General features: G+C 40.3%; 1 protein-coding gene across 1 annotated transcript in view; it reads right to left on the bottom strand.

Moving 5' to 3' along the window:
• The window catches only part of LOC132975697 (spectrin beta chain, non-erythrocytic 1), a 114,155-nt gene that overhangs the window by 74,795 nt on the left and 12,481 nt on the right, over positions 1-26,879 (bottom strand). Inside the window, exon 2 of the mRNA XM_061040431.1 lies at positions 2,444-2,744. Within this exon, the coding sequence (XP_060896414.1) occupies positions 2,444-2,591 (148 nt within the window). The 5' untranslated portion in view covers positions 2,592-2,744. The remainder of the gene's footprint in view (positions 1-2,443; positions 2,745-26,879) is intronic.

Raw genomic sequence — 26,879 nt, 5'->3', positions numbered from 1 at the left:
CATATTTAACACTGGTGTGAATTATTTAGTGAAGTGGGACACTACTGTAGCAGTTGGCCATCAGGGTAAAAACAGCAGGCGGAGTGCGAGGTAGAGTTACTGTAACACACACAAACTCACACACAAACACACTCACACACATGCAGAAATACACACACGCACACGTTGACACACCTACACATGAAAGTATGCGAGTGTATGTATAATCAGCACTATGAAGACCACACTCATAAAAACTCATTTTTTAGTTGAGTACATTGTTTTTCTTAAAAGTTCAATTTCGACAATATAACTTTTTATTTATATCAACTTTATTTGAAAAAAGTTTAAAAATGTAATGCAGTGAAAACATCTATTCAAGTCTTGAAAATAGGATTATTAATAGTATTACATAACTTTATGACAGTTTTATATAGGAACATGACAGCAGATACTGTTGAAATTAGTACTGACAAGGAGTCCATGATGATCATCTTTTACAACAGATATAAAATTAGTCATCAATATTTAACAAGTGATATTTGTTGATTTACATTTTTAGTCATAAGAAAACGTTTTGCAATTAATGATTCTTATTCTGTTATTTTACAGAGTTAAGTTAATTGAATAATGTATTTATTCCTTGTAAATATAATTGACACAACAAATAAATCATCTATTTGTGCTGATAAATACACGTTTGTCATCATTTTATTTATATAATGCTTTTTGGTTCTTTTTCAATCTCAAAAACAATAAACATAAAATGTAGACCATTTCTACGGTGTCCTCGACGTCAGGGCAGTCAGAGGTCTGACCAGTACGACTCATTAAAAGTGGAAGTAGATGTTGGTCAGATCCTGAGTGTAAAATCAAGGCTCTCATGTTGATATAATCTGGACCCTAGATACTTGTAATGAAAAGAGTAACAGGAGCCAGAGGTGTTTAAATTCCTCCAGGCTGAAGCTCGTTAATAAGCCTCGTTAGCACTCGTTAGCTCAGATTATTAACAGGTGTGAAGGCGGAGTGATGGAGTGGGAAAAGTCTGCAGGGTGTTAGCGGCATAGATTGAGCTAACATCTGGAAGGAGGATGAATCAGTACCAGACTATTCAGAACCTTATAAACACAAATTCACTATGACAAATGGAAGCAACATGACGTGCCATGTTTCATTTTCATTCTCTATCGTGATGTTTACTGCTTCAAGAAGGAGAAATTGTAATGCAACTTGTGTTTTGTGGGTTCATTGTTCGCTGTGTTGACACAAACTCTACGACCTCACGGCTTATGAAACCTTCAAACTCCCACTGAGTCAACACCAAAAAACACACACACACAGGACGAAGACAACCCAAAGAAACAACAACTACTCATACCGTACATCACAAACCCGAGGTTCAACTAATCCAGGCTTCCATGATGTTATTGGCAAGTTAGCAATAAACCTGTGTTATCTGTTTTTGTTTTCTGTCGCTGCTCTGTTTTGTTTGTCTTCATCCATTTCTCTCTTTCTGTTTCTCTGTCTTTCCCACTCTTAGCCTTAACAGTTCCGGCAGATGGTTGTTCACCGAGGAGTCTGGGTCTGCTCGAAGTTTCTGCCTGTTGAAAGGCAGGTTTCCCTTGCCAATGTGCCAAATTTGACCAAATGCTGCTCATAGTGGATTAATGTTGGGTCTCTGTAAAAAACAGAGCCGCTATTTTCGCTATTTTTTTAATAAAAATGGATTGATTGAATAATCCTGATAACACAGTTTTGGGTCTTTGAGCTCAAATTAAGGACCATACATTTCCTCTCTGGGTCATCAATAATAAAATCATGATTGGAGACCTGGTTCCATTTCCTCCAACTCAAACATCTGAGTTAGATTGATTTCGTTGATAGAAGTTGCCTCTTTAGATCTTTATGATTTGAGGGTTTTAATAGGAAATGCTTATCAAAGTAATCACACTAAAGACGTAAATGCCTTTAAAGTAAACTCAGATTAAACTTTCTCACTGCTGGAAACAGACAATACTTACACTGGGACAGGTTTTTTCCAATTTAACAGTGACTTGCTATTTGAAACATAATTTGTTGAAAGACGGTCATACTATGAAATCTTTTATCACAACATCACAGAGGTTCCCAGTGCATGCTGGGAGTAATCGCATGTTTGCAACACACCTTCTGATGTTTTCGACTTTACTCACAAAGCATCAATTTTAAAATTCAAGCTTGTAGTTTAGGGATAACCTAATCCAGGATTAAAAATGTAATCCTTAAACATTCTTATTTGACTAAACAGATTGTTTAAACCTGATAACAGCATGGAAGTCTGGATTAGCTCAAATTTGAAGAATTACTCCAAGGAAAACCAGCAGATGCATGAAATCAGTACAAGTCAGCTCAGAAGAATCTCCAAACATTGTGAGAGAGGTGAGAGCAAGCTGAAATTCAAACATGCATGCTTCAGTCTTCTTACCTGCAAGGGCTTTGATGCGCGAGCGCTCAAACAGGCGGGCCGAGCTGTTCTCGTTGTCCCAGTCGTCGGCGTCCCAGCGGTTGTTGACGCCATCGCTGAACTGCTGCTGGATCTCCATGTGTTCAAACTCCGCCGCCACCGACGTCATCTTGACCTGGCTGCGACTACGCCCCCACCGCCGTCGCTGCTGCTGCCTCCAAGTCCTTCCACCTGCTGCCGCTGGCGACAGGACCCTCAAACACACACCCTCTCACACTCTCAGACCGGCTCTGACTAGCAGGCCGAGAAGCTCGTCCAAAACCTGCATAGATTCAAACACACAGAGATAGAAGGCAGAGTTAGAGGAATGTACGCGAATTCTAGCTCCAACATTATTCATAATTTTATAGAATCCTTGCTTGGATAGAAAAGCTGAGCCAATCAAAATCAACCTTGAACATTTAGCTTATTTTCTGTTGCTGTATATCGTCAACAAGAGGAGGGTCAGAGAATTTCTTCAACTTCCCATTTCAGCTCAAAACACTGACTTGTTAGACTTCTACTTGTCTTCATATTGATGCTTTCTGAGCTAACAACGGGGGGGTCAATGTCCTTTCTCATTAAAGAACACCAACATATCTGAACCTCTTGATATCATAACAATAATGGTGACTTGAGAAAAAGCTGCAACTACAGTTACAAATTCTGCATGTTTCAAGGGAGAGTATTTTACAATGACAAAATACAAATTCTGGTTAAAATGGCCTCAAAAAAAAGTGATCAAGATGGACAGGTTGTTATATGATATGATATACCATATAGCATTAATTCCCTAAATCAATTCCCCTTAATTAGTAAAATACATTGAAATGTTTTGTGTAAACTCCACCTGCAACATTCGTTATATTAAAGTAGTGTTTTTGTGTTGTGTTTTATTTCATCTTTTTACCCAGACAGCAGGTCACTGTTAGTTTGAGAGACTGCATATCTGTTCAAATGTTAAACTCAAAGGACAGAATGTAAACAGTTGAAGTTTGTCAGAAAGCAGCAGCCTGCCCTGCACTGTTATGGATGTCACGTGACCATCGCTCTGCTCGCTTATAGGCTGCAGGTCGTTGGAGCCATTTCCTGATCTGCACTGAGATTATTTCTAAACTGATTTAATGGCGCCTCCTTCTGGTCAGAATATGTTACTGCAAGATCTGAGAACCAAAAACACCCCCACAAAGCTGTGAGGCTTTAGGAGCGAGCCCCAACAGAACACGTTATTATTTCCTTTAGTTATCTATTTGAAGATTTGAAGGTTATTCAGATTAACAGGACATAGACAGGAAGTTCATCAACATGTTTGTGTCCAAATGTTTGAATGCTAATGGGAACACAGACTTTCATAAAACTCCATCATCATTATTCTTAATGATCAAAATACCTTTAATTGTCAATCTATTTATGCTCTACACTCGTTAATTGTAGGACAAAAAAACACAGTGTAATTTCATGCACTGCATAAATGATGCAGATGAGGCTTGATCTGTGTGTATGTGTCAGCTGTTATGAAACATCCAGCAGGTGGAAACCTTCTATTCATTAACAGAGTTCTCTGATGCAGTGAAGACATTATTCACATGTGGCCTGACCTGACATGTACCAAGGGAAATGCTGTTTCATCTAGACTGACAGGTGAGAAAGGCTGATCGATGTCTGGATAAACATGTCGCATCATTTGGTGAGAATTTTAAATTATCACCTCATCGATTAGAAATGTGACAGGACATAACTATATTATGAACGCAATGTAAAAACATGTCTGTCTGAGAGTAATTCACGTTTGATTTGTTTAACTGCAGACTGTGTTCGCTGCCACTGAACCAGTCTGAACCAACCGAGCAGGTAAACAGAGAGCAGCACGACTCAGCAGCAACAGACTGTTTGGATCCTGCAGTCAGCAAACGGCACCATGACTCTGCACAAAGACACCGCAGCAGAAACAGTGCACACAGACAGTGAGACAGCAGATCAGGTCACATCATAACCTCGAGATGTGTTTTCTGTCCTCTTCAACCTATTGTTGTCAAACTAAGAGTTTACAAGACCATGATAGACATCTTACAAGACTAAAAACATTAATGGGACAAACATTAGAACCACTTCAGATGCTTATATCCATATCATATACTAGTATTTGGTATCCCTTCTTACAGAGTACAATGTCAGAATACCAGTGAAATAAAATTCAAGTTTAAACTTTTAAAATACAAAAAAAATATTCAAAGATTCCTATACAAACAATATACCTGTATCAAATATTTTGCAGTCTGCCTACAATGACTGCAGATATGGGAGTCTCTTAGTATTGGGCATTGGAGCCTCCTTACTAATTTTAAAGTGTCTTAGATTAGCTTTAACTTTTGTGTATGAATTAGACAAATATAATACCATTTTCAAGTTTTTCATTCTAGACGTCAGCACAAATGTCAAACTTGTGATTGTTCCAGCAGAAAAATATGGAATATTCATATATTATTTGTTGAACGATAATAAAAAAACATGATCATGTTAGTTTATCTTAAATGCCCAACGTAGAGGCCTTCAATGACATGCCCTGTTGTTTCATTTTTTGTTTAATCTTTTCCGTTGTTTAAATCAAAATAAACCATAATACTCTTAAACAAATGAAATAAAACAGCTATGAAAGTAGTAGAAATTGCGAATAGAAATATATTAGGTAATATTGGAAAAAAAGTTGATTTGACTTTAAAGCTGGGACCACCGGAGACTCGCAGATCTTTTCACTGATTGGCTGACAGTGTTTCAAAATGTTTCCTGCTGATCCAGGGCAAATTGTTATCTCCATCCCGTCCTTTCCCACAGAAATGAATCCAAACTCTACTCTGCATCACGTCACAGCCCCGCCCACTGATGTTAGGCTCGACCAGTGAAATTATTTAAGCCTCTCAGGAGGGACTGCAGAGCCAAACCTGGCAGATACACACTCAGATATTGTGTGTGTATCAGTGCCCACCCACTTGCAGCTCAACAACCAGTGAGCTGAGGGAGATGCTTGTGTTGCTACGCTAAAAATATGATGCCGCTGGGACACTATCACAGTGAGTGTGTGTGTGTGTGTGTGTGTGCGCGTGTGTGTTGCCAGAGTAAAGCTAACACAATGTGCACTCATTCAGAAGCACTAAACCACATAGACGCACACACCAGCCATGGAGTCATGACAACACACAGAGTTTGTAGAAAGTGTCAGGGCAGGACTTCGAGGCAGGTTTATGATCATTTTAATTTGTCTTAAGACTTTTACAGCGAGGCATACATTTATTTATTCATGGTTTATTTGTCAGGACAAGAGACAATATACATAAACAAACTGAAAACAGCCATCCGATGCAAGTATCATAGCTTTTATATAGGAAGCTAATTTGCAACACCTGTCCATAGAAGGGCTTTTGTGTGATTACAAACACAAAGTGTGAAATGAACCCAACATAGTGACATTACAATATCGAATTTATTTGAAGATTGTTAAAAAAAAAAGAAATAAAATCATCTGAAGCCATAATATCATGTGTTGAGGGCAAGAGAGCATGAAGAAAAAAAGGGACAAGGAGAGAGAGAGAGAGAGAGAGAGAGAGAGGGACTGTGTGTTGTAAGCCAGAAGTAAATTCTCAACAGAGATATTTATAGGGAGAATGAGAGACAGAATGGAGAGATAAGGGAGGAGAGGCAGTGATGACACCAGGCAGAGAACAGGAAGGACAGAAATAGAGAAAGAGAGAGAGATGACAGGATGATGAATGAAGACACATATGCTAATAGACCGGAAAGAAAAGTGTGGCTACAACACTAAGACCAGTGACATTAACTAGCCTACGTGAAACTTTTAAGTAAAGTAAAAGCCAGAAAAATTAATTAATCCATTGAAGATTTCTGTGAATTTTGGAGATGATTAAATTATCACTAATAATCCTCTTCCCTTGATGCCCAATAATACTAGTATTTTCCAGAGATCCAAAAGAACATTTCTTCATTTAATGTCTTCTGAAGGATCTTTTTATCATACCATGGATCTTTTCTCTGCTCTATTTCGCCCACGTCTTCCTCCCACCTCTCACCTCTCAGCATCCTCCACTACAATCAACTGCTATTAAAGCTCTCTTCCCTCTCTCTCTCATGAGTGCTGTCAAGTGCAATATTTCTTTTTTTTCACCCGCAATTTCTCTTATTAGTTTACAGCTAAAAGTTCCCAGATCATGTTGTCAACAGTCTGATGATTAAGCTAATAACTCTCAGCTCATGACATCATGTTAAAAGATTAAAGCTAAGAATAAAAGTTCCAAGACTGTAATGTCACCAACAGAGGGCAAAAGGTCCCTGGTCATGAAATCAAGCTTCAAAATGAGGCTTAAAAAAATGTAGAGCAACCCCAGAGGTTGAGTTGACAAATGTAACACGCTCCGACACAGTATAGTTAAAGTCGCTCGAGTGTAAAAGTCTCAAATATTTCATTATCGTCTGCGTTTAATTATTTTGCATCTTTCCCTTTCTCTCTCTTTGAGTTCACAGTGAAAGACGGACATTATCCAGTCAAAAGCCCAAATCTCCATGGTTACCGGTGTCCCAGCACACATTGTGTGGGAGTCCACTCTTCAAGCTGCCGACAGCAGCACAAAGACTCTCGGCTGGAGCGTCAGAAGTAAAGAAAGTTTCCTGACAGTGAAGCCAAATTAAAGACATTTAACAGAAGAGCTGAAGAAGAGATGCTGCGGCAGAAAACTGAGACATGAACAATAAACATCTGGAGGAAACAGAAGAATTGTCCTCCACTAGAGTCACTTCAAAATTGAAAATCACAAGAGACACTAAATGAAAATAAATCACTGGTTCCTGGCCAAATTCAAGGGTTGAAAACAGAACTGCACTGAATATGTTGTACTGCTGAAAAAGTTTAATCTCTTCTGCAACTTGAACTATTAAGAAACATTTTTACAGTGAATTTAATCCAAACCGGTGGATATGAAGTGCAACAAAACTGCCATGAAGCATATATTTTAAGTGAGAAAAAAATCATAGAAGAGAGTGAGCCTTAATTTTACTTCTCATATAGGATAAAAAAACAAACTAAACAGGTACTTTTTTTACTTAACATTTTCCGATATCAATACCAAAATGTAAATATAATTTCATTCAAAAATGTCCAGCAATCTTTTATTAAGAACATCTAGTTAACACCTATCAGCTGTAAAATGTTTTCATCTACCTTCTGTAAATGAATGGCAACAGGTTTTCATCTTTCAGATGATGTCTGTGGTCTAAAAAAAATAAGTAACACCAAAAATGACAGAATAAAAGTCACCATAGCTGTGACTCATCAGCCAATGTGACTATGCTTACAGCTCCTGATTTTTTTTTTTCAGACAAAGAGTGAACAAGGCCTGTAGCAAAAGCAAGTCAAAGATAATGACATGAGACACTTTATCAATGGCAATAAGAAAGCTGTGCTCCATTAAGTTTCAGAATAAGTCAACTTGACATTTTACAACATGGGCGGGTAATAATTTGCTGCGTAATTTGTCAGCCAAATGACTGCAATCGAGTTGAATTTAATTATTTTGACAGAGATGATACATGTATCATAGTACCAGTACAGAGCATGAAACTGATGTGTTGCAAAGCTACAGCTAATAAGGAGCAAAAACAACACAAATTACAATAATTCTTCTCTAAAGGTGGCAGAAGCTCGAAGCTCTGATTTGTAAAACTAGAGGACATGGACTTATCATTAAAATGTGTCTGCATCAGATTTGTTCTTCTGTCACATGTACAGATGGAGCAACAGATGGATCTCGACAGTTATCTTGAATTTTATGTATTATTAGCCGCTTCAATAATTCGAGCATCAATTGTTCACCATGGCAACTGAAACCCTGCAGAGTGCCAGGCAGCATTCAAACACCCACGCAGGACAAGCCGCCTACATACTGTATCCACAGCTCTCACCCTGAAGGCTGTGTAAACTGTACAACAGCATAAATGTACGCACACACACACACACACAGGCACACACATGCGCTCGCAACTGTAGTTTTCACACATAACCTTGTATCATTTATTCAAATAAATGTCACACAAAGAAAACATACTCAAGTGGGTAAAGTGAACTTGAAAAGGTTTTGTGCTCAAAAAGCCTAACAGTGTTCTTAAATTAATTTGTGTGCTGGGAATTTCAATTAAAACCAAAATTACAGTAGCAAAATTAATCAAGTCTGATTAAGAGAATGTGTTGTGTATCACAACATATCATACGTAATTATATTATTTGTTAAAATTAAAGGTAGACCGGAAGAATCTATACAAAAATCGAATAATTTTTTTTACTTTAAAGTAGGTCAAACTGTAACAGGGCACCTTAATTGTGGACTTAGGTTAAAATGTCTGTGGTGAGGCGCAGGTAGCCTAGTGGTTAGTGTGCACACCCCATGTTTGGAGGCTGTAGTCCTCAAAGCAGGTGTCCCGAGTTCGAATCCGTCCTGTGGCTCCTTTCCCGCATGTCACTTCCCACACTCTCTACCCGGTTTCTGACTCTATCCTCTATCATTTTCACATGCATTTTTGAATACAGGTATCCGGTGGCTTAGTTCCTCTTTCTTGCCACTTCTAATTTTATTAGATTGGACAAATGACTGCCATTTGTGTATGGGAGGAGGGATGGATGGATTTAAGTTTGTTGCTCAAGAAGACTTCTGTCCAAGGTCGTTACAACCTTCCCTTCAGTTCTCAAACACACACACACGCCCACAGGTGTATATGTATATTTAGGACATATAAGTGTGTGTTGCATGAGGAAGTCATCCATCACACCCTCATCTCTGCACTGTTATGTAGGCCACACAGAGCCATGTAGGGCAGCAGCAGTTATCTGACCCGACACCATCATATTCTAACAGCATCAAACACAGCGGCTCAACATCAGCCAGAGCTCACAACACAGCCGACATCAAGTCTTAGCACAGGTCTGAGATCAGGGAAACAGGGAGTACCTGACAGAACAGATGCTAGAACATTCTGTTACAGCACAGTTAGTTGCTATCTATTCAGGGCATGAAAACATTTCTCTCATTCTGCTCATGGAGAATAAAAACAGCCACCAAAAAAAAACAGGAATTCAGAAAAATAAATAAATCTGTGTCAGTCTATAAAAACAAAATCAGGTCTGTCAACTTTTGCCAGAAAATACGCAGGAAGCTAATTTAGATGGGCTACTGATCAGGATGAGAGCAACAAAAGCACATAAGACCCTTCTAAAGTCCTTTTTTCTTTTCAAACCACAGTGGGCCCGGCAACACGCCCAGAGGCACACCTATGATTTTGGTTCAGAGTCTTAACTCAATTATCTTCTCACATGTTGACCATCGAATTAAACAATCTCCAGACTTCAGCCTGAGTGGCAGGAAGGGAGAGTTCTTCCTTCCTGTTGAATCCTTGGTGCTCTGACAGTGATTGTTAAAATGAAAGAGCGCAGAGAGATGTATTATTATCCTCATGCGTCAGATGCATTATGAGAAAGTCAAAGTGACACATGAAAAGCACGCGTTGGCGAATCAAAGAGAGACCACTGAGTATAGTCTCTTCCTGCATGTGTAATTATGGTGATAGATGGTGCAGCAGATACATTTAGATTTTTACACACTTCCACTAATGGCTCTTTGCTTCCAGTCCCACTTCCACAGCTTGACGAAACATTGCCACTCATATTCATAGCCTGTAATGCAGGACAAGACCAAACAACTGAGTGAAAATGCAAACATGGCAAACCCCATCTCAGTGATTCTTTCTAAAATCAAAAGTGAAAGTGCATTCTGTAAATCCTCTGTGTCAGGCAGTGTTATACGGTCTACAGGACAGTCAGCGTCTCTGCTCTGAGTAATTAGGTTATCTGAGAAGGTTAACTGCTAATGCGTTTACTGGTTGCCATGGTTACACTGATAAATCAATGGACCAATGGACCAAAAACACACACCCACACCACACACATGCAAAACCCCACTTGGTTAACAGTACTGGTTTGCTTTGCTTCCAATAGTAGCAAAGAAAATAAAAGAACCCCACTGTGACTTCAAATTTGATATTTTTCCATTCAGTTTTTTGCTGTTAATTTTTTAACATCCCATACAGAAAAACTGTAATTGTTTTCCACGTTGTGCCCTGAGGGTGTCCACCATAGCAAACTTAATAAAACTAGCTCTCTCTCTATGTACTCTTCCTTTTTCATTTTCCAATTACATATTCTCTAAATAAACAGACTGAGACTCATAATTATCTATAATCCAATTATCACTCTGCCAGCATGCTGCTCTGTCTCTGCCAGCATTTAATTCACAGTGATAATGTAGCCAATAGTTTCACAGCAAATCCCAAGTCAAAGGTCAGCAGGTTGCAGAATTTTTCATTCTATTATGATCCAATATTCAGGTCAAAACAGTGTGACTGCAGAAAAAGCAGTTTAAACCCACGTTTCAGTCAGTTTTCCCTGAGTGTGGGAAGAAAAGCTTGACTCAAACTCAAATACACTGAAACGTCTGGAACTTCAATTTTGACGCATGACACTGCAATAACCACTGCGTTTACGATTGCATTAAAAGAAGGTTAAAAAAAATGAAGGACACATCACAGAGTTAAAAGAGGATGTGGGACTGCAGTGTCATGGAGAGTTAAAACAGATCATTTGGTTCATTTAGCCGTCTACTTTACCTGTCAAAGTAAGATATTACTATTACTCTGTACAGTTTAAACATTCGTCCTGCACCAGATGTAAACATACAGTTTTATATGGCAGCAGATGTTCTGTATAATGTTACATGTTTGTGAGTATCACAGCTCTCCTCTGTGTATGCTACATGTTACTTTAGGTGCAGGTGCATCAGACTGAGGCCCTGCAGCTCTGTGGGCAATGGTGACTAAGCTTTGGCAGTCCGCTCCGTCTCTGTCCTTCCATCAGAGGACAAACTGATGCAGGACCTGGAAACAAAATCCACAGCTGTCTCATCACAAGTACGAGAGGGAGCATGCAGAACATGCACAGGGTACACACCAATCAGTAGGGAAGATAATTATACAAAAACAATGGCCTCAACCTGAATCCGGCTGCTAACTGAAACTTGCTTAATTGAATGCTTCTTAAAAGTGATGGGACACCTTCTGACACTGACTGTCCAGATCTGTTTCATTGCTGCATTGTGGTTGCTGGCGATTTCAAGTAACATAAAGTTGCATAATTTGGTTTGAAGCTACACCTAGAAGCTGCTGTTCATGTTCCTTTAATCCAAAAAAGTAAATTGTGTTTTCTTTTACATTGTTAATTTAATTTCCCACTTTAGAGGTCGGAGAAGAGAGAGACGAGCGCCAAACCCATCGCTCCCCGGCGAGCATTCACAATGCCACATCTCCTCCGTCCTCATTGGTTTCCATCGGTCTCATTGGCAGTTAAAGAGACAGAGGAGCACTTCCTTTTCCACACACATGGGGGGCATAAATATTCTGTGTTCTGATTGTTTATGGGATCTCCCCCCTTGAAGTCTTGCGTGTGATTGTATCAGTCAAATTTTTAAAAAAAACTTACATCAGCCCCGTCGACCGTAAACATTAAGTCCTATCGATGGCGGCCGTGATGGTGGAAATGCTGTCTCAGCCTAACTTTAGGTCAGCCTAACGACAGGCTGAGAGCTGGAGCTGAGGCGGGTTTAAAGCCTCTTGACAAACCGATGCACCGAGCCCTCCTGTCAATCAGGTCAGCTACGCGCCTAATTGTGAAAGCTCTAATAACTTGATTTCATTCTCCAATGTCCTGCATGTAAATGTATAAGAAAAGCCGACATAAAATAAGATTAAACAGAGAGAAGAGTCAAAAGATAAAGCTAAAGATAAAGATAAACTTTATTGATCCCCCGTGGGGGAAATTTGTGCATTGTACTGAGTACTTGGACAGTTCATTCGCTACATGTATTGTTGACTGAGGTTATGTTTTGATAAGGAAACAGTATGGCTGACACTGAAGATTACTGTCAAAATACACAACTCTCTCACACACTTCAAACTCTATCCAGGTTTTAAGCTGGGTGAGATAAAACCATTCAGTCAGCTTCCGGGGCCTCTCTGCTCCGTCATGTGAGAGAACATCCAACACACACACACACACACACACACACACACACACACACACACACACACAGACACACACAGACAGACACACACATATGTGACAAAAGAGTGAGGGAATAAAGGCTGAAAGCAGAGGAATGTGTCAGCAGTGGGAGCAGATGAGATCAGACTTTCAGAGCTGGCTCAGTGAAAGAGAGGGGGCGAGCGAGCTCAGTTTGAATGTACGAAACAGAGTGAGAGAGGACAGAAGACAAAGACAAAAAAAATTGAGACTTTTCCATCTGTTATTTAAATCTGATCTGTAACTGGATCTCTTTTAAAGATCAGGAAAAACTGACGTCGCCTGATTTAAAGATCTTTTAATAAAACACACATGAATTTGGATACAATAACAATGAGAACGCTAATCAAAAACAGGAGTCAATGAAGACACATAATGACTTTTCATATGATCCTGTTTAAAGCAATCAATTAGACCAAGGGAATATTTCAACAATGATCGATGATTTGTAGCAGGCATTTTCCATTGAGCAACATCATCAGTTAAAATTGTACCTTGTCCAATACTTTGATTTATGAGCTTATTATTAATTTTGATACACCAACATAGTACATGATAAACATTACATCTGATAAACATTATTATGCTAGTTATGTCACTGTGAACATGTTAGCATAGAGATCTTAGCCTTCATGTCAGAGCACTGCTGTACCAACCTGTAGTGTGTCAATATGTGCCAAATAGTTTAAAAAGGACACTACTTTATTCATATTAAAATAGTGAATCCATGATTTAAAATGTGTTTCCCTCCAGACACTTTAACTGTCTCTTCATGCCACATAAATAGAAATGTTTCTGTCATTTCTTCCTCATTGTTATAATTTCATAACAGAGTGCCCAAGTCGTCTGTTTAATTTCCTCCCTTTTCCATGAGCATCACACATATGGGTCGGCTTTTGAGATAGAGCAACCAGCGCTCTCTTTTTTTCTCCTGCCAAAAAATAGTTCATGTTTCAAACAGTGCTTTCTAATAATATATGAAAAGCATATTGAAGTTAAACGCTGTCCTACTTCTGCTGCTCTTCATCTCTTATAAGAGTCATTTTAAGTCAGTATCCAATCAGCTTCCTCACACATCACAGAACCTCAAACATGACCACCGCTGGAGCAGCAGAGTCATTATTCAGAATCAGTTTTAGAACTTTAATCAGCCCAGAAGCTTTAACAAGCGTATCCACATACACACAACTGTAGGTGATTAATTACTTCTGTGTGATGAGTTGTGTGTGTGTGTGTGTGTGTGTGTGTGCACGTGGCTGACAGAATTATCATCCCTCAGCAGCTCGTTGACCTTTGACCCTGTGTTCCTCTCACCTCACGGTGCAGTCTGGGTAATAACTCTGTCAGTTAGCTGTTGACCCTGTGATGGGGACAGGAGCTGAGTTTGAGGTTTCTTTTCATAACTTGTGTACAACAGCTTGAAGAAATGCAGTAAAAACACTAAGTGGTGTTAGGTGTTGTTTTTAACAAGTTTACTGTTTATTCCAACTGTGAAGCATCCCACTCTGTAAATATTTATTTCATAAACAAATCTGCTCTACCCTGAATCTTTTAAGATTTTGTGTATTAGTCGAAAAATAAAGCTTCATAGTAAATAGTTTTAGAAATATAAAATATTAGACATTATTTTTAGCATTTGCCAGGTTTTTACTCCCCCACACACACACAGACTCAAAAAAACATCTGTTAATAATGCATGTTGTTTGTGATTTTTTTTTCTTCTGCTTCTCCTTTTGTGTTTTTGTCACTTTGATTTCTTTTCACAAATCTTTGCACACACTGTTTGTGCATTATCTTCACAACACTTTTTAGCAGCTTCAAACTGACCTACACTGAACACAATTGGGCCAAACCAAAACCAAACCGAGTCAGAGTAGATCTTTGGAACCAAAGTGAGGCGGAAAACCTAAGCGGGCTCCTCGCAGCGCAGAGGCAGCTCCCCATCAATAAGTCATGTGGTCACATTTGCTCACTCAGGCGAGTTGTTTTCTTCAGAGCAGAGATTGAACTGAGACAAAGAGAGAACCTGACTGAGAGCAGAAACACAACATGAGATAAAGCCTGATACATTTAATAATCCTTAAATGCACAGTTTTCTAACTGTCCATTTTCATACATAGAGTATACGAGAGGAGATGTTAAACTAACCTCGAGTTGACAGTAAAAGTAGAGAATGACAAAGAGAAACAAACTCTTAATGGTTTGGAGATATGAATTCAAAATAAGTCACTTTTATACACATCTCATTAAATTAGTATGTCCTGCATGTGGTGCAAAAATGACTGAAGCATGGTGTGATAGAGTAAAATAAAATGTTCCTGTGTTGAAATATAAGCATTTGAAATAACTAGAAAATCTTAATATGGTAGAAATTGTACCGTCATTGATGTTCACATTTCTCTTGCCTGTTGGTGACTGTTTTCAGTGTTTTCACACTTCACTAACATGATTAATTATGTAATCACTCGACATGCAAAACTGTACATTCTTAAGTTTGCTCATTCTGTGGACTTTGGTGCAATCGCTTGTCAATACCTTAGACATTGATGCTGGTAATGACTCTTCAAAACACTTTTAAAAACGTATTTTAAGATGGAGATATTTTATATCATATTCTATCATTATTTTTGATGGTTATATTTTAATTGATTAAACTTCTAGACAGAAGGAGAACATTTGTTTCCTTGCTTTATATTCTTCTATGTTTACTCTTTTGATGCTGCTTCCACATTCAGTTTGTTAATCATAAATTATATTGAAATTACTGAAGCTTTAGAGACTGTTGGTCAGAAAAAAAAAACCAAGGCAATTACAGAGGTCAAGTTTTGCTAAAGGAAGCTGTGAGGGACATTTCTTGTTCTAATTTGACATTTTATTGACTCATTCATTCTTCTACACGTGTGGCCATAACTTAGACTTGACTGAAAACTTGACCATGTTCGATCAACACATTTGAGCCTGCAGCAGAAGACACAAGAGCTGTGTCCTGTTATGTGTTCCGTTGTGGATCCATATTTGATAACCCTCATGATTTAATCATGTGTTCATGTTAGTGTGGCCATGCGTGTGTTCAAGCAGGCGTGTGTGTGTGGCACGTTCACATACATTCACACAAACACATTCCCTGCACACGATAGTCCCCCCAAACTGTTCTGCTCAGACCTTAACTGTTACACACACATAAACACACAGACACACACACACACACACACACACACTGTGATATACATGCAATGATGTAGGTACAGCTCAGGAGGCACTTAGCACTTAAGAACACACACCAGGGTCTGTTAAGCATGCTACTGCTGTACAGTCTATCAATTATCAATGAGAGACCTGAGTGTAGCGTGCATGTGTGTGTGTCTGTGTGTGTGTGTGTCTGTGTGTGTGTGTGTGTCCTCCATCAGAAACAGATGAGGACACACGCCATCCTTTGTTCAATAAGGAAATGAAGATGTCACAGTGTTGCGTCAGCCTTGGCCCCCAGCCCCTAATCCCCCCAAAAAACACACACACAAACACACACACACACAGGCTGTAAGTTTACGGGCCCGGCTGCCCATAAAAAACAGTGATGATTTCCACTCCTGTCTCATAACACTAGAGTGTGTTTGATGTCGCTCAGAAAACACACACACACACACACACACACACACACAAAGAGTGTGTAAGTGAGGTAGGTCGGTGGTAACAGAGAGCGCGAGGAGGGATTGAGGAATTAAAGACTTCAGAGGAGGATCTGAGGCGGTGACAAAGAAGCAAATGTTGTGTAACAGCTTTCATGAGACAGCTTTCTGCTCTTTCTTCCCTCACTATTCATGAGTCTGAATTCTAACCTTTAGTTTATACTTACTATCCTGGCATACAATGTCGCATACACATATTGTCATAGGATGACTTTTTGTAGAAAATCAGTGTACCTGTTTCTGTAAGTCTAGTTTTTGTCAATGAAGAATCCTTAATAAGAGCCCAATGATTTAAAAAGCCTGGTTAATTTTTTTTATTGCCATTAAGTGGTCCTTATCACTGTTAGAAGAAGTCTAATGCTACGCTCCAGTCAAGGTCAAAGGTCGGAAAATCCATATTGAAGATCAAAATGCACGTTCTAATAATTCCATCAAGACACGCAAGATGAACGCACACTGTCTCTTTAAGACCTATAGCCCATCAATGCATAAGTTGTTCTTCTGTATATATACAATATATGTTTATATATATGTATTTGTCATCAAATATGCTGAATTAGATACAACAGAATTTGTCAGTGTTAACGCCTAAGCAGCCACTGTTCAAACACTGTGTGTTTCCAGATGATGAGCTTAAAGGCGAGTGTATAAACTTCAACCACTAATTAGATTTTCATGTAAACACAGAAAGAGAAGGAAGAGATTAAAATCATGACTGTGTGTGTGTGTGTGTGTGTGTGTGTGTGTGTGTGTGTGTGTGTGTGTGTGTGTGTGTAGCTGTGAGTGTAACTATAGTTGGATGGTATGATGAGATGAATGAGTGGGAAGATGTAGGCGAGATGGAGAGTATTGATCTACAGTCATTCACTCTATAATCAAATTTTGCTTATAGAGTGAATTAATACAAACACATGTTTGGGCTGAACTACACACACTTGCACAACCAGGATCCTATAGCCATGCACTAATGGAGAGATGTCAGAGTGAGTGGGCTGCAGCGAGCGCTCCTGAGCTGGTGGTGGGGGTGGTGGGGGTGGTGGAGGTGGGGAGATTTGGTCTTCACCGGAATCAACGCTGCTATAAACGCTTGGGCACCACAAACCCTGTCATCCCTAAGGTAACTTTTCCAAATGTGAAATCTGTTGATAGATAAATCTCAGCAATACATTATTTTCTTATGGCACTCTCAGTACATTTTCAGCTGAGGATTCCTGAAGTATTAAGTTGTGTGGGTCAGTGGATAGCTGCACCGGTAACTTCTTTGAATGGGATGCAAGTCTGAGTGTAAGAACGGGGCCAGAATCTCCTCCATAGTCAAATGTTTACAAAGGATGGTCTTGGGTCTTGTCCTACATCAGCTGCTTTAACAAGAATCAGAAAATGTCTGGTTCTGACAAGGGTTTACCGATCTACTACTATCAAATATATAACAGCTTCACTTCCCACAAGCCTCTGCTGCCAAATCTCCTTAAAGTGACAGACGTTTGGTTTTAGAAGACAAGAGTTCAGGACCTGTGTGTTTCTGTAAATCCATGGAATCCATTAACTTTCTTAAATGCAAACCTGTCGTTTCACTTAAACACTCTGTGGAAATGTAAGAAAGAATCCGAAGTATTCGGGTTTCTTCTAAATACGCTGATTACAAGATAACAGGCTGATTACTGAGACCCATACTAACCCCAGTCTGACTGTGTGTCCACTTTCAGAGGAATCAACAAACCAGTGTTAGCTTCCTCAGTTTCTCACAGCTGACTGAGAGGAAACTGTCACTGTCCCAAATCCAGGATCACTCAGAGAAGTGACAAGGATCAGAAAATCACAGATTTCACTCCAGAGTTTAAACTCAAAACTGACCGCCGCCTCCTCTTCTCTCTCCCCATCTCCCCTCTTCCTCCCTCTTGTTCCCAGTCCGAACTCTCCCACTGCTTTCCTGCCATTATGCAACTAAAGCATGCAGCCAAAAACAGCCTCCCTGCCCGACTGCTCCCCTCCTATCCAAACAAACAGCCTCTCCTCCCTCCGCACGGACAGGCAGGCGGAGGACACAGATGAATGAGACTTAGACGTGGTGGATGCTAGCAGCCCTGCTGGGTTTTTAGTCTGTAGAACACGCAGATGAACAAACTTTGAAGGTTTTAGGTGGAAATCCCAAAGATCTTTATTTAGAAGAGTTTATGTATTCAAACAGAGCCTCAGTGAACACCAGATTTCCAAGAAGGATTCTTGTCCTTATGTGACGTAGAGGGTGGTGGAGAGTTCAACAAGTTTGGGCTGCACGGTATGAAATGTAAAATGATGGGTTAGCGCTTTGCTTATTATACACCCATCTAAGAAAGCAGCATAACTTGACTTTGTAGCACAAATTTTGATCTTCTTCTGTTCTGAATCAAATTACAATCAATCCTTAATAGACCTCAACAGTGACTTCCCACTTTTTCAGTGGCTCTAGTTCCAGAAATACATTTCCCCATTCAAGCCCTCCCTTGATTTTTTCACAAAATCCTTATATCAAGAGATTGGTGCCTGGAACCAAGACAGCTAGCTACCCCAATACTCGAGACTATAGTACATTTAATTCACCAAACGGCATAAAAAAAAAACAACAAACTTGTGTCTCCTACAGGAGCATATACCATTGTTTTTTTACACTCGGTAGCTCGTGGTAAGTTTACCTTGGATAGTTATGACATTTTGGATTTTGGACGATGGATTTTGGTTATGATCAAATCCGCTATGGAGAAAATGAATGGGATTTTTATTTCCAGAACCACGCTGTTGAGTGCTATTCAGTTTCATGGAAGAAAAAAGATGCTGCACCCTGAAAGTATAGCTGTCAATTTCTCCGTTGAAAGTGGGTTTCTTTTAAGAGAAAATGGCCTATACAGCGTTGTTTGCATCCATTCAGGCTGAGGAGTGTCTCATTTTGTGTGTACTAGTTACTTTTCGTCATCATTGTAAAGCCTGCATTCCCAACACATCAGCTGTTGGGTGTCATCAAGCTCCAACAGCCATGTTGGAGCTTGATGACACCCAATGAGATTTTGGGTTGACAAAAGATCTGAAGAATTCTCCGTTTAAAAGCATGAATACAGACAGAACACATAGTTTCCGAGTGCGACAACCCCCCCCCCCACACACACACACACACAGCCTAATACAGTAAAGGCCGACACACAAGCAGCCAAATGGCTCCAGGATAAATGTGATATTCTCAAATAAACAGCACAATTATTCCCTCATATCCATTTCTGAATGGCCACTGTGTCTATGGGAGCAGACAGATGGGCCGATTGTCGGTCCAGACGCCTGGGAACGTTCAACAGCGACAACAACACATTGAGGGGACGTAGCTCAGCTCTCATGCAATCAGACTGAGTCATTTTAACGAAGTTAGGCCCTCATTCTCCCGGAAGACAGATAGATGGACAGGAAGGAAGAAAGAAGCCTTTTTCTCTGCTCTCATTACTGTCTGTTTTCCAGCGTGAATCTGTGACCTTCAGACACAAAGGAACAAACTAATGGAAAGACCTGAACTTTCCATGAACCAGACAGTCCAGGAAAATCCAGGTTAGAGCTTGTAGGTCCAAGTTTTTTTCTGTTTAACTCATTCAGGTCTGATGGAGAAGACAAGCACGGCAAACAACCAAAACCTGCACGGATATCACTGGAAATCAAAAAGGTTTGACTAAATGGCAGGACTGCAACATCATGTTAGAGAGCTTTAGTAAACACCCTCTAAATTATGGCTTTTTCACTGAAACTGTTGCCTACTTTTGAAATTTGAAGCATACAAAATAATATAACTGCTTTGTTTTTTTTCATTATGTTTTATTGCCAAAGAAGCCTGTGTATCTTTGGTATTCAATAAGCTACGTATTAGCCAAGAAGTACCCGTTTTAAACAAAAAAAAGCAGTTAAAAGCCAAAGGTAGCATTTCTGTTGTTGTTGTTGTTGTTTACGTCAAACTGAAGCCACTGTCACAGCTACAGCGTTAATTGTGAGCGAAGTATTATAGTCTTACGTAGATACAAAGCTTTGCTGCAGTCTCCCTCTGCTATGCTAATGCTAATGTATAGGGTCGCTTGAAAAGGACTGCACTGGTGTAAAACAGCAGGTGTCACCGTGCAGGTTGAACCGAAACTAAAGCTCCAGCCCTTTTTTTTGCGAGAGAGGACAGAAACACGCGGTGTAGCGTTGCCTTTAGGCCTCAGAAAGGCAGTGAATAAGCAGTGATAAGGTGTCAGCGTTGGTCCACCTTAGACGAGAAGGTGTAGTTATGTCATCGCCCTAGAAAATGTAAGAATGTAATTATACTAATGTCAAACATTTCCAAGAAAAACTCAGGTATCATGTCGGTAATAGTAACAAAATCTAGTAACATAGAGAGGGATGTAAAAGTGTTTCTGCATGTGACAAATAGTGTTTGTTGATTTCCCCAAAATTCAACAGAAGCCTTGTGATACTATTGTTGCTTAGTAACTTTGACCCCGTGTTATCTGCATTTTGAAAAATGAGCACCGATATCAGATTGGCAAAGGGAGAAATGTTCAGCCTTTACACTCAGTGGAAGGAATAAAAACACAGATTAGTGGGTGGGCGTCTGTGGGCGGCAGCTCTTCAAAACACACGGAAGAGACGACATTTTGTGGCTGGTGAAAGAGTTGGAGGTAAACGGAGAGGAGGAGAGGAGGAAAGGAGGAGAGGAGGAGGAGAAGAGGAGGAGCAGGGATTGGAGTGATGTGGAGGAGGAGAGGAGGAGAGGAGGAGAGGAGGAGCAGGGATTGGAGTGATGTGGAGGAGGAGAGGAGTGGGTTTAATGGTAGTCCCACTAGGAGCAGATAACCCCCTTTTACTCTGCTTATCAGGAGAGAGCTATCACTATCTCACAAACACAGACCTGATACTGAACACAGCAGAACATCCAGACCCCTAGAGAAGGACAGGACAGACCTGCAGAGACCAGACCAGATGCACAGAGACCAGACCAGACCAGATGCAGAGAGACCAGGCCAGACCTGCAGAGACCAGACCCACAGAGACCATACCGGACGCACAGAGACCATACCAGACGTACAGAGACAAGACCAGACCTGCAGAGACCATACCAGACGTACAGAGACAAGACCAGACCTGCAGAGACCATACCAGACGTACAGAGACAAGACCAGACCTGCAGAGACCATACCAGACGTACAGAGACAAGACCAGACCTGCAGAGACCATACCAGACGTACAGAGACAAGACCAGACCTGCAGAGACCATACCAGACGTACAGAGACAAGACCAGACCTGCAGAGACCAGACCGGACGCACAGAGACCATACCAGACGTACAGAGACAAGACCGGATGCACAGAGACCAGACCAGACCAGACGCACAGAGACCAGGCCAAACCTGCAGAGACCAGACCCACAGAGACCATACTGGACGTACAGAGACCAGACGAGAACTACAGAGACCAGACCTGCAGAGACCTGACCGGACGTAAAGAGACTAGACCTACAAGGGCTACAAAGACTAGACCACAGGGAACAAGAGAGATCAAGTTGGACATGCAGAGACTCACAGGGACCAGACCAGACCTACAGAGATTACATTACCCAGAATCCTCACTTGATGAGCACTACTTTTCGAACAATTGTTAAAAAGAAGAAACACAACAACTACATCCACAGCATTAAGTACAGGAAAGTTAAAAAACTTAAAAAGGCAAAAAAATGAAAAGAATGAAAATCAGGAAAAAAGAAGAAAATGTAAGGCAGGGGAGATTAAATTACTAAGGAAGAAGAAGATGATGGTTTAAGACAGAAGAAGAAAAACATCAGTGATGGAATTCACGAGGAATGGATTGAAGGAATGTGAGGAGGATGGAAAGAAACGGCGGATAAGACGGCAGAGGGAGGAATGGAGCACTCGAGATAAACAGCTGAGGTCAAGATCACACTTAGACGTCTTTCTGATCCGTCTGTCTCTCTGAGGAGCACGAGTGTTTACTGCTCTGATATTTACTGCAGTGTTCACTGACGGATTACATCTCACTGGACTGAACACACTCTCAAAATAAATCATGGTATGCACCATTTTAGAGCAGTGACCACAACTCCCTTTCTGACTTCTTGTCTTTCATCATCCTGGACCAGTGCTGCGGAAGAAACCTGCATGAACAATTTACTTAGTCATTCAGCTATTAAATCATCAAATCTCCCTCATTTACAGTGTGAAATACGACTTCTACTACCACCACCATGAGTATTTAAAGTCTCTCTCCTTCTCTTTAGAGTGCTGAATGTTTTATTTAAAACAGTGAATTCATTTTTTATGATGTTAGAGGTACGGCTGTCCCAAATACCAGTTTGGGGGCTTTGAAGCTTCAGAGAGAATTATGGGTGAAGAGGCAAAGCTTTGAAAGTGGGGGAGGGGTAGAGATGCCTATGCCTATGAAAACAATACTTTCCCTAAATCTGACGCATAAATCTGACGCTATTTCAATTTCAAGTCAGTGTGGATCTCTTGCAGAATAGCTTGTACGACACCGAGAAGGTAACACCAGGTTTAGCTCAGTGTAACATCATGACTCTCCCTTTTAAACATGAACATAGGTCTGCACATTGACTTGTTTCTCATTGAAAACACAGGAAATGATTCGAGCTCATTGGTAGTGTGAGAATTTCTAGTCCATTATTTGCATTTATTTTGAAAGTACCAGCATTTTGTTGCTTAGACACTTACGTAACATATTGTATTCTGTAAATTTGACCTCTTCCTTATTACACAAACTCGGTTGAAAAATAAAAGTTGTCCAACACTGGTTTGGATTTTTTTTTTTTACTACAGAAAATATACAGGAATGGAAGTTCACTGATTAATGTTAATGCCTAAAATTCCAGTTTCTGGTAAAACTAGAATAAAGATGTTTAGAGCAGCAAATACAGGCGCTTTGAACAGTCCGTTTATGTTACATGTTTCACGTAGCTAAAGAAAGTCAAACTTTAAAATACATTTTCTGTTGTGCAAACCAAAGATAACTGACTGAAAAGTAATTTATGCAAATATGCAAAACCACAAATTGAAAACTGAATATGCCTCCTTCACAGCAAACTGACATCTGGTAAGGGTAATATGAACATTCTGTCCTTGTTAGAAGTAGTTCTTGTCAGGTCAGGTCCTCCACTTTGTAAAAAACTGAAACCCAATAGGTTACTCACTCTGGATGCTGGTTAAGCTCAGATGGTAGAGTACAGTAGGTGACCCATGTACAGATGCAAAATCATCAATGAACTGGTTGCTTTTTCAACTCCAGACTTGTGACCATTCTGTGCATGTAGTCCCCCAATCACTCCCCCTTCTATCTATCTTTCTTTATCTTTCTTTTTTTTCCTTTGTTTAACTTTTTTTCTGATATTTTAATCAGGAGACTTTCCTATCTATCTGGTACTTGATGATCTGAAACTTTCAGTCATTTTATTCTATGGACAGCCCTGAGTACGAGCCAAAGGCTACAAAGAAAAAACAAACGAACAAATTTGGCCGTCAAAAAAAGAAGCATAAAGCTCATTAAGGACTAAAAAGATGACTGAACACAAAGGAAAAACAAAGTCACCACTGGATCACTTTAGGTACACCGCCCCACAAATCCTCAAGAACTCTGTCACGTGTTACCTTAGCAACTGAAAACATGGCTGCACCCAGCAGCTTCCCTGTTTGGAGTTTTCTTTTATCTTTTCATAATAAAAGCCAATTGCCAGAAAGAGTCTGGAGCTTAACCTGTTTATTTACAGGTGGATGTTCCGCTATGTGACATATGTGGAGCTTTGGAGTAGACTTATTGTAGATCACATATTTGATGATTTCATCTGCTGGCTATGAACACCAACTGACCCAGACGGGAGGACACCCAATCCCACTTTACGCCAAAGTATGATTCATGATTGGCTCAACACTCCTGAAGTGTGTCCCCGCCTTAGCATTGTCTAAAATGGGGGAAATGGATGTGACGTTTACTGCAAGAAAACTACATAGCCATAACAAGTCAATCTGGACTTTATTTGATCATGAATGAAACTGGAAGAAAGGAAAGCAACTTTTGTACTATGATTTGTGCGTGGTGTGTGTGGATGTGTGTGTGTGTGTGTGTATTGGGTGGGAGTTCAGTCTCTGAAGACTGTTTCAGAAGAGAGAACCGGTTGTTCCCAGACTCTCAGAGTCAGGGCAGAGCAAAGAAGAGGAAGAGGAGGGTGGAGCAGCCAGGGTGCTAAGGAGAGGAGGGGGGGGAGGGGGGTAGAAAAGGGGGGGAGTAAAATAGAAGAAGGCCTGATGACAGAATGAAAGACAGAAAGAGAGGAGCATAATAAAGCTTTCGAGCTGACATCCATCTCTCTAACTTTTCTCCTCCTCCGCTCTAACAACATCTTCCCTCCATTCTTTGCTTCCACCCTCATCGGATTTTCTTTTTGCTCCACCCTCTTTTTTTCACCCCAGTCCCCCTCTCTACACTCGGCCAATCTTTCACTATCTATGCATCTAGTATATCTATGTTTCACTCTCTCTCTCTTTTCCCTCTTTCCTTCCTCTTACTTTTCTTACTTCCCTTTCCTCCACCTCGCAGTCTTAGCTCATCGTTTTCAGTGACGACGAGGGCCGATCACGCACTTTTGCAAAACCACATGACCCAAAGCGCCAGATGTGTTTTGCACGCTTTATAGACACACACACACACACACACACGCACACACACACACACACCCTTCAGATGACCGTCTGAACGACCCTGCAGATGTTAACTCACTGTTACAAATCGCTGCAGACTTTTCAACCTTGTCTCATTTCTTTATGTTCAGTCTGTGGTCCTCTCCCTCCCCTCAACTCTCTTCTTCTCTGCTTATGATGTGTGATTTACACCTGTATGTGTTTCATATAAACTTTCAAAATAGTCCACTTTTGCAGTGAGTTCTTTGAACTCCAAAAGTCATGCTCATGTATACAAAAATGTCCATCAACTAGGTCTCGCTTGAACTTTAAATGTGAATGCTGAAGAAATGAATCCTTAAAAACAGTTTAGGAGACTTCACCTCTTTGTACCACTCACATTTGGCACCAAGTTATGAGTCACATACAACTTTTAATAAATAATTAATTAAAGCAGCTCAATGGAGGTGTTTTATATAAGGGTCAATTTTTCATCCCATCATTAGTTCAAACCTTAGTTGTGTGTAGATGTAAGAGATGGCCAACATTATATTCATGTTTGCTGCTAATGTACTCAGCTTAAGTTTCATGGTCGTGATTCACAGTTCATCTCATTGAGGGGAAAAAAATGCAAAAAAGATAATTGTCAGAAACTTTTCGCTCTCACACTGTGCTGATCCTGTGATGAGCTGCACAGCGGCAGAGTACCTGAAGTCTGAGCTGATGTTGGACAAAGACCTGTAAAACATTTGGTAACGTTAGACCTTAACCGGCTCTTGGGACTTTTGAAAGAAGCTGCAATTTTTTTTCTAAAAAAAAAGGTAAAAACTACATTTTTAAACAATTGTTCCATTTGTGTCCCCAGTGCTCTACCATTTTAACTGCCTTGCATTTAATTTTGCTTAATTCCAGAAGTTGCAGAGTAAATTTAAATACACGATACTCGTATAACTTGATTATTGATTTGATTTTTTTCTGCATGACATGACTGAGATTTGTATGTCATTAATTGTAGAAATGTCATGATATTAAGCATAGTATTTATTAGGAGACTATTATTTGACTTGTAAACAGAAAAGGATATCCTTTATAAATCCCGCAAGGGGTAATTCAATTTTACAATTGAACAGGATCCTACGGACATGAACTAATGGAGAGATGACAGAGCGAGCACTTCTGAGCTGGCTCCTATTCAGTGCTCAGGAAGAGAACTGGCACCTCTCCAGCTACCAGACCAATTCTCAGACTCAGAGGACTTGATCCTACGGTTACCAACCCAAGTCCCTACAGACTGAGCTACTGCCCCCCCCCCCCAAATACCATGAAAGGAACAGCAGTGGATAAAGAAGTGAAGTATCAGCAGCACACGCATTTCTGTTGTTGTCCTGGTACAGCTTTAAATCCTGTTTTTCAGCTCTGGTTCTACAATGAGCTCAACAGGCTTCTTTTTAAATCACTTGCAAACTGATTTTCAGCATGAAAACCATCAACAAAAATATCCAGAATATTTGTTCAACACGTCAGCTCCCTACAGCTCAAGTCCAAAAATAACACATCGTACACACACACAGAAACACACACAGCACGCAAACTCTCAGCTCTTCACAGTCCAGATTGTATGGTCCGCTGTGTCGGCTGTGTCGTCATGGCGATCCATCCCATCATCTCAACCTGGCCCTCTGCCAGACACTTTCACTCTCTCCAACACACAATCCTGGCCAGCTCATGTTGCAAAGCATTGTGGGATGTCAGATCTAATCTATTCTACAGGACGTGCAACATTCTGTGTGTGTGTGTGTGTGTGTGTGTGTGTGTTCACAGTGACTGTGGGTCTTTTGTTCCAGTGTCTGTCCTGCTGAT

The sequence above is a fragment of the Labrus mixtus genome, chromosome 6 (genome assembly GCF_963584025.1).
Source record: "Labrus mixtus chromosome 6, fLabMix1.1, whole genome shotgun sequence".
Lineage (NCBI taxonomy): Eukaryota > Metazoa > Chordata > Actinopteri > Labriformes > Labridae > Labrus > Labrus mixtus.
This window is presented reverse-complemented; position numbering and strand designations above follow the sequence as displayed.